Consider the following 9,762-nt stretch of genomic DNA (forward strand, 5'->3'; position numbering starts at 1 on the left):
CACATGCCTGCTGCCAGTTTCATGTTCGGCCACTGACTGAGGTGATCTGTAGCATTATTCCAGGAAAGGCCATGAAGAAGAAGACGACGGCTAGCTGTCAGACATGTATGCAAATAACGCAGGTGTTAATTTACAGATGCGAATATTTGACAATGGCTCTAAAGAAATTTTATAAGGCACAGTGTGTTTTGGTGACAAACACCAAGTGTAAATGTTCTTTTATTTTTACAAGAAAACTCCATAAGGTACTTCAAGCTGCTACTGTACTTTTTGACTATTGTGTTTGAAACATAACATTTATAACAGATTCAGCAAACACAGCAAAGTGCTAAAATCTGTTTTTGGCCTGTCTCAGTTGGGTTATTCTGATAAAAGGTTGTTTCAGCATTCACTTCACAGGAACAGCAGAAACATTACCAATGTACAGTCTACTGTGTGTAATAGTACATGTAGGAGTTGGAGACAAAAATCAGCCACTCCTAGTCAGTAGAATGATTGCTAATGTAACAGCAGTCATTCAGTGTAGATACTGAATGTTCTTTTCAAATCAATCTCATTCGTGGGCACATTAAATACCCAGTGCAGCGACAACTTTCTTACAGCAGCCTTTGTGAATTTCCTCTTTCATCAAAGTGCCATTTAGCACAGCAATCTCCTTGAGCAATAAAAGATCATAAACCACATCACTCCAGGCAAAAGAACAATGTGTGTTTAGAACCGTTATTATATCCAGACAGCACAGCCAAACCAAAAATAAGTCCTCATGCAAAATGTTTGTTACCATTCCGTTTTTCCCTTAAGATGATTAATTAGATGCCACCGGTTGCCTGCCTGTCTTCTAACAGTTTCTGTGACACATTTCCACCTGTCTGTGCAACATGCTGTTTCTCCGCTCACCTCACGCATGAATCAGTTATACTATATTCATCCTGTTTGTCTCGTCTTAACTGCAACTGACAAAATGTTCAAAAATATTGACTGTCACAGTTTTCAGATAAGCTTTGAACCTTTCTTTTCCCAGCCACTTGTACTGTCGTGTCACAAACTGGAATGTCCCATGTTGGTAAGGTCTGAAAGGAAGGGAAGGTTAGCTGGCACTGGCCACTGGATGAAGCATGACTGGAAATGCTAAGGAAATATGCAGTCTGACCTATATTACTGTGTGTTAATGGAAAGAAGGAAGGAAGACGGCAGATGAGGTTAGGGGTAGCTTAAAGCCATTGTTCACTTTTTTGTAAAACTTATTTTAAAGAAGAACAACAATATTACCATCTACCAGCTAAAGGTTTCTTTAAATTAGAATAAAGATGATTAAGATAGCATACTCTATTGTTGCTTTAATCTGTATGGTAATAAAAACGATTTGTGCCTTTACTATGAATTACAAAATTCACTGGCAACATAACAGTGCCAAAAGCATCCCCATAAAACCAGAACATGTGGCTTTGACACAGCAGTCTTTTAATGGATTAAACCAATAAGATACAGCGTGTTATTTAGAGAATTAAAGAGGTACTGGTTGGTTAGTTTTAAAGATCAAGATCAAAGATTTTTATTGTCAATTCACTATATGTACAGGACATACAGACAATCAAAATACCGGTTCTCTCTCACCTAGTATTGAATGCCATACCTTTTAGGAAACTAAAATAGAATAATAGAGTAAAAATAGAATCAAAAGAATAAGAAAACTAAGTCAAAGTGATTAGGATGAAACTAAACTGTACAACCTAATAGGTTTTGGCTCAAACCCTGTACAATCAGTGACAGTAGTACAAATAACAAGAAGATTATCAGATGGTTGTGAGATTGAGGGGGAGGTAATGGACAGCATTCAGCATCCTCCCAGATTTTTACTTATGAACAAAGTCAGGCTAGCTGTTTTCCTCTGCTTTAAGTCTTTATGCTAAGCTACGCTAACAGTCCTCCTCCATACATACAGCACTTCGTATACGTGAGAGCGGCATCGATCTTCTGACATTTAGCAGTATTTTCCTAAAACATCACTGGTTGGCCAGTTGTTCCTGTTTATTTAATATTCACAAAGGTAAAACTTCCCTCCCAGGCTGCACTGCTCCTGTTTCTGTTGGCCAGGCCAGGACCAAAATCCACTACTGTGCGCACACAAAATGCAAGTCATTCTACATTAGTCTACAGTTAGTTGCTTTAGGTGCCCCAGGGCCCTCACCTGGTATCTCCAGGGACCCATAAATGTAGCATCAAGATGGAGAGATGACTATTTGTGAATATATGGTGATGGAGGATGGAGAGCTGGTGGTATGAGATTTTAGGGAATGTGTGCAGTTAGAGAATAAAAGCAAAAGAGATGCAATGAAGAGGCAACTAGAGATGACAATTTGATTTGATGTAGAAGATGAAGATGTGATGACACAGGAAGCAAAGTAAGAAAGGTATAAAGAGAACATTAAATGAGAGAGCACCCAGAGGGAAGAACGTAGAACAAGGGATAATAATAAGGACAAAAAAGGTGGAGGATAAGGGAAAAAAGAACATGTATACAAGAAATTGTTTGGAAAGAAGGTCAGAGTAATACAATAGACAGCCTTAAGGCCTCCAGGCTTGATAGTGTAAAGATCTGTCACCTTTGGACATAGCAGCTGTTGTCTGTGGGCCCTCTGACCTTACAGATAGAGCCCAAACACCTGCAGAAAGGAAAAGTGATCATAGCCAACAACCGGTAGACAACCACCTTTAAATAGGAACTCTTACCAATTTGAGACCAGACACCACATGCAGTACAGACAGCTCTCTGGTGCTTTACCTCAGGATTTAGGGTAGAATTTTTATTCTGGTTTTATTGACTGTGAGTGTGTGTTCACAGCTTGCTGTCAGTTAAAGGGTTAGAGTCAGCCACACAGTTACAGCAAGAGGAAATTTTCCATGCCTTTGTAGAGATACATTACATGCAGATGGTGAACACATGTGGAAGCATGCACGGCAATTTCACGCATCAATTAGTTCACAATGAAATGATGTGTGCTTTTGCGTCCGTGAGCTTTTCTCTGAGCCCTCGTAGCAGCCAGCTGTGTACAAGCAGGGAGATTTCCATTAGGAAGATTAAACAGGCTAAAGGGTAAATCTGGTGAAGGTGAAAGAAGCTGAAATTCACACTCCTGACTTAATTCAGTCAAAATTCATGTCTGTATCAATGCTGTTTCCTCATGAATGAGTTTTCAGATTTAACAGGACTGACTTCTTGTCTTAGCAGTAGATAGTTCAATGTCACCATGTGTGTTTGTTAAAAAAGGATGTGAGACAGGTCCTTTTTTATTTTTGTATATGAAATGCTGTATTATTTACACCGGTTTTGACTAAATATTGTACCACAATAATTGAGCAGGTTCTTGTGTGCCCACTTCACCACGGCCTTGATTTCCTGACATCAGCTTTTCAGTATTTGTAGATATCCCTTTGTAACATTTTATCCAGACGTGCCACTCAGTCAGACAAGTGAAGCTACTCAGATGAATGAGTCAGATGGTGGAACAAAAATCCTCAGTGTGTTCCCAATTCCAGTCATATATTGCTAAGCGGTGTTGATCCCAGTCATTGTGGTGCATAGAAACAGCCTATTGTCTCTACTACAACTGAAAAAATATTCAAAGCCTTATGGTCTTAAAGACAGAGCTGTAGACAGAGCTTGGTCTTACTGTAACTCTCAGAAATGAGGACTTCACACTTTATTACGTGCATTAAAAAATGTCTTGACTGGTCAAATTCTAGAATTTAGAAAAATACACAAATGAAAAAAGTCTGCCTTGCTTGGCCACATACTGTACCTCACTGTACATATTCAGGCTAAATGTTTACATTTTAAAGGTCAGCATTCAGGGACCATAAATTCTTACATTTTCATGAGGCTTGACTTGAAATTTAACCTCTGAAGACTTGTAACTTGGCACTGATAAGACTTGCAGGTGTCTTTTCTCTAACTAAATTGGAAAATACCAAAACCAAGAAAAGCTTAACAGGATTCTGTGACACATAGACTAAGTCAAAGCCTTCTTACCTTCATAAAGCAATGGGTCCAGGTGGGTCTGGTTTTCAAATACAGAGCTTTGCAGCGGAAGATGTTTATTTCATGTCATAGCATGTTGTGTTTGTCTGACTGCAGACTGCGGTTATGTTTATGTTGGAGTGCACACCAGTGCTTCACACAGAGCTTGGTTCTGTTCCTTCATCCAGGCTTCAATTACAGTCTGCACTAAATCAGACTAGCAGCCTGTTAAACAGCAGACAGCTAATTTAGCACAACTCAATTTGACAAGCTAATAGAGGACAGCGCTGATAGACACAACATCTTTCAAGTGTGTGTTGCTGTGTATGTAGCTTATTAGAGATGCCCATATGCAAATATCATATTGGGCACCAATGATTTCTGCACAATATTTGGTGCATCCAAGTTTTGGTAATGTCAGTGCAATATTGGATCACTACAGTTTATAGGTTTGCTGTACTGAGGCTCAATATTTGTCCTAGAATGTTCAAATTCTTGTCTTGCATATTCCAGTGTGAAAATTCAATTTGCAACTAAAATATGAAAGCAATTTTACCACAGCCACAAATTCTGAAAGGTGTGTTTCAGACAGCCTTTATAAAGATTGTACCAAGTGTTCACTGGTTACACATCTTTTTTTTTTTTTATCTGCGCATCTGCATGTTAATGAAGTTTACTAGCACAAATCATTAATCAAGGTTTGATAACTCTATGTACTAAGAATCCAGAAATTAACCAAATAAAGGCAGTTCCCAAAAAGATTGTGAACACTCCTAATACATCTAGTGAAGTGTGTGTGTGTCTGTGTGTGTGTGTTCTTGTACTTGTTGTTATATAGTGAGGACCAAAAAGTATTTTGTGCTACAGAGTGAGGACATTTTTGGAAAGTGACATTTTGGCCGGTCTTCACCTTGTGAAACACCTTTTTGAGGGTTCAGGTTAGGCTTAGGGGAAGGGTGAGGCTTAAAGTTAGGGTAAGGGTCTGGGGAATGCATTGTTACAAAGACAGATGTACTTGTGGGTGTGTGTGCATGTAAGAAGGAGGATTTGCTTCATAATGCAGTTTCATCCTTATTAGAGTCACACTGCTGCACTGCGATAATTCCATTAGTATCCAATGTTGCAGACAATTAGAGATCTCATTTAAATGATCTAACATGGCCTAAGTGACACCATGAACCAATGAGGTTGCCATAGGCCTGTAGAAGGGGCTAATATTGTTTTAATATATCTGACCTAGACCTAGTTATACACATTTCCTGTTTTAAATGTACTTCTCAGTGTATAAACAGATTTTTTTTTTACCTAGCAGGGACTTTGATTATGTTTAAACATCGGCTCAAATGAGAAAAAATGTCTAATTTGCAACCCATGTACAAACAATTTTCCAACCAACTCACATGCTGATAGACTGTCCTGTAGCTGTGAGCTACTGCAACAGTTAGCAGTCATGGCTATCTGAAATCTGTGGAGACTTGTACTCTCAGCATCAGTCACATTCCTGTTGGACATGTCCGTATTTGCTGCTTCCGCACTCCTGCACGGTGTTTGGCTCCCGAGCTTTTTGAAATGGGCCTGAAACTGTGGTGCACTGTCTCCAGGTTCAAAAAAGGATTAGACAAACACACACAAGATAAAAAGATAAGAAATACAGTAAATATATTCAGATCAGTAAATATGGATAAGTTGGGAATCAGGAATCAAAAGCAGCAGTCTTTTACTGTCTGAATGGGCTGAAGGAGCAGGTACCAGACTACAGTACAGTGTTCACTTTTTAAAATCATATCACATATAAAATACACAGAAAAGTTGGTCCACAAACTTTTTTTTCCTTCAGTGTGTTCTCATGGACCTTTTCTTTGATTTGAAGTGTACAAACAGATGTCTGATTAATGTTATTTCCACTTTTATACCAGTGTTAAAGCTCTACCTTTGATTCAGTTTTGAAGCTCAAGATGTTTGTGTTTCTTGTTCTCGTGTATTTTTGTGAATTTCCTTTGGGTGCTCCAGATTCTTCTGACATTTTAGAGTCAGACAGGTCAAGTTAAGTGGGAATTTTATTAGTGATAATGCACTGACAACTACACGGTGTGCATTACTCTCATGCGCTAAATAGTTAGTTTTGTTTATTTTGCTCTCCTTTAATATGAAGTTAGATCTGGCATCTCCTTAGCTGAGCTTAGCATTAAGACTGAAAGCGAGGGGAAACGCCAAGCCAGGCTCTGTCCAAAGCTCAAAAATACACCTACACCTCCAGCACTGATTGAATAAACAAGATACACTTTTCACTTTGGAGAGAGCCAGGAAGGCTGTTACCCCCTTGCCAGCAGGTGTTTATGCCTGGCTATTTGTCTTATGGCTTTGGCTAGTTAACATACAGCAAAATGAGCGGCATTGATCTTTCTGTCCAACTATTCTTTAAAAATTTTTTTTTAACAATTTAAAGACCAGTTTGACATTAAGGTCTCTCTCTGTTGGCAGAGTCCCCTCCAGAGAGGACAGGACGCCGACGCAGCATGCCAGGCAGCTCCTCAGACAAGAACGCACCCACCATGGAGGCTACCTGCACCACTGCCACACCTTTCCGAGTCACCGTGAGTACTGTGAGTGTGTTTTTTGTATTGTCTCTGTCTTCTCTTTCTTTTGCTCTCTGATTTAGTCTCTGTTTCCATCGCAATTTACTTTAACAGGCTGTTGGTTGTAGATCAGTTCCTGCAGAAGGCTGGTCTGGTGTCCAGATGGACCAGTGCCAGTCTGAAACGCATTTACTTTAAATGTTGGAATGGAGTCTGATGTTTCTGTGTATGCATGTCTTGGATTTAGCTTCAACACGCTATGATCTGTTGCAGTTTACATTCTATTTTGTCGCTTCATTTCACGCTGAATAACATTTATATGCATCAAATAAGCTAACACATGCACACTCCCACACCTGTGCACACAAAACACCTTATAAGCACAGTGTCTTCCTCTCTATCAAACACATAGAGCACTCCTTTTTCTGTCAGCCTGCTCCAATTCCAATCCACTGTGCTTTCTGCCATGTTTAATTCAATAGATCAACAGACAATTAGAGAAGCAAAAAATTATTCCATGAGTCATCACTTTAAAGCTACACTAATTAGCAATTACCAGAGCATTTTTCCATTAATAAATAATGAATGGGGAGATAATGTCCTGAAGGCGAACTGTAAACAATAGATGTTAGGCAATGAGCACTCAGTGCTCAGTCACTCATCAGCAATCCTCCAACCTCCTGTAAACATTCAGCCTTTGTCAACTCAAAGCGTCAACGCTAATGTGTTAAAACACAGACTGTTGCTTTTAAACATACAAAATATGATTCCTTTTATTCCCTCCATTTTAATTCCACAGCTATCTTAAGCATACAAAAGATTCAAATGTAGTGTTCAGTCTCTACAAAAACAAAGTGGGATGCCCACAGTAGCTAAATAAACAAATGGGCTCAAACCACTGGTGTCGGACCACCTGCAGAGTGAGAATAAAGTGCTTCAGGAAGTGAAAGAGTTTTAACTTTTTGTTGGAGTTGCACCTATGAAATTATCACAGCTTGATGAGCTGGAGATTGCAGAAATGGTGTTTCTGGGGACTGTGAAATGTTACCTGCTGTGTGTGCATATTGTGTTAGCGCTTTCTGTCTATATGAAAAGTTTTTCCTATTTTTTAACTGAAAGAATGTAAATTGAGTCCAACAGTTTTTTTTTTTTTTTTTAAATCACAGAGTATAGAGAGAGAAGGATGTACAAAGAGACAAAGATTAAAATGGAACAAAAGGATTCAGTGAAAGGGCTGAATATTGATGAAGTGTCTGTTAAGAAGCTCCTAGTACCCTCCAGGGAGGCAGGAGAGAGCACTGCAGCAAAACAAAACTGCACAAAACTTCCCCAGACAATGCCAGACCGTCTCCTTTTCCTGATACTGCCCCCTTCTGGCTTCTGATGGCAACTCAGCAACTACTAGCTTCCCATGTCGAACTTTTTTTTTTAAATCGACTTCTCTTGGATGTAAACTAATGAGGAAGTAAGAATTAAAATTTTGTTGATCTTCAGCATAAATGAGTTAATTTTAAGGAGAATAAGTAATAAATGTTTAAGAACACAAAAATTTTGCCAGAACAGTAGATCAAATTCTAATAGATGCACATAGAGGATAGAAAGACACAAGATACAGATGAGCAGAGGGATAGGATGCAGGCGTGGTGCAATACACAAATGCTGGAATGCAAGCAGGAAGAAATACAGGCAGACGGTCGTATTCTCCTCCATCTCCCTGTTTTAGCAATGATAAACCTCCCCTCGCTTTTCTCCCTCCAGTGAAAAGAGTTGTGGTGACATCTAAAGTACCCCTCCTAGGCCTTGAGCTAAATCTGTCAAAATATTTTTCTCTCATGTTCTTAGCAGAGATGGGGTTCACTGTCTGCACACACACAAATCGATGCCATCCACATGCACACACGCACATAAGCTCATCCTCCAGCGCTTCTCAAAAACAATTTCTCACCAGTAGGCATGGAGGAAAACTCAAATCTCTCCAAAACGTAATCTTCCACAGCCAATTCAGAAATAGTATAAGATTGCATACTTTAATATAAATGTTACTTGGTTGTTTCTCTCATTCAGTTCTTGTTTAAAGAGCTGACAAGCAGAACTAAGTCTGTTACATCCACATTGCACTACTGTAGCTGACTAGATTGATTCTCAATTGTAACTTAACTTTTTAACGAATCAAATCCTCTCCGTACTCCCTACCTCCTCTCTCCTCTCAGATAATAGCTGGGGCACTTATATCTCTTGTTTTCATGAGGTTGTGCTAGAGGAGGCCAAGAGAGGTTGTGGTGGAGGCAGGGAACACCCTGCTGATTGTCCAGGCACTGATTCTATCAGCCCCCATTAGGGATGCCTGGAATTGCCAAGCCGAGGGGATAGAATGAACTTGTTGCAAGCATTTGCTTTAATTTCATGAAAAAAGAAAACAAACAAAAAAAGCCCGGTGTTAAAAACGAGTTGTCCTCTTAGTGCTGCTTTAATGGGATTGGACAAGCTGAGATTACAGTCAAATATGCAGACCTGTTGTGCACTCTCACTCACACACATACACACATGCACTGTAAACAGTGTAATAGCAAACATGGAGAAACACATTCTTTCCACAGCTGTCAAAATCCCTTCAATGCTGCAGTAGTTCAATAAGCCAGGACTGATCGGTGAAAACTGGGCCCCCTCCCTCCCCCTCCGTTTGAGGGTGCATGTTGAATCAGGTTATTTCAGACCCTCCTTCCCCTAATTAGCTGTCAGCCACAGAAATGCAGAATAATTAAAAAGCTCATTGAGATTCATGCTAACAGGTGACACTGCTGTCATGCTCCACTGCCATAGCCTGTTTCTATGTGCATTGTGGGTGTTGCAAAAGGAAACGTAAAGGGCAGCAAAACCAGGAATCTTTGAACAGCATTGTGATATTATATATATATATATATATAAAAAAAAAATCAATGGACACTATTTAAATCCTGGATTCATTATTTCATTCATGCATTGATGTTTATAGGAATTATTCAGACAAACGCACTGGGAAATTCCCATGATTCACTTTCTGCATTTCTTTGGTAAACAGTGGAACAGTGCATGATGTACAACATGCCATTAGATGTCGGTTTACGTTGTTTGTGTTGCAGTCACTGGCCGTGCTGCTTTTAAGAACTGGCCCCATACAACAAGACAAGA

General features: G+C 39.5%; 1 protein-coding gene across 10 annotated transcripts in view; it reads left to right on the top strand.

The window, feature by feature from the left end:
- Nucleotides 1–9,762, top strand: part of LOC109971339 (disabled homolog 2-interacting protein) — a 133,157-nt gene that overhangs the window by 43,683 nt on the left and 79,712 nt on the right. For 8 of the 10 annotated variants that reach the window (XM_020619503.1, XM_020619501.1, XM_020619505.1 and 5 more), the window contains one exon: nucleotides 6,500–6,621. In XM_020619503.1, the coding sequence (XP_020475159.1) occupies nucleotides 6,500–6,621 (122 nt within the window). The remainder of the gene's footprint in view (nucleotides 1–6,499; nucleotides 6,622–9,762) is intronic. The other 2 variants (XM_020619504.1, XM_020619508.1) reach the window with 1 other exon arrangement.

The sequence above is a fragment of the Monopterus albus genome, unplaced genomic scaffold, assembly GCF_001952655.1.
Source record: "Monopterus albus unplaced genomic scaffold, M_albus_1.0 scaffold221.1, whole genome shotgun sequence".
Taxonomy (NCBI): domain Eukaryota; kingdom Metazoa; phylum Chordata; class Actinopteri; order Synbranchiformes; family Synbranchidae; genus Monopterus; species Monopterus albus.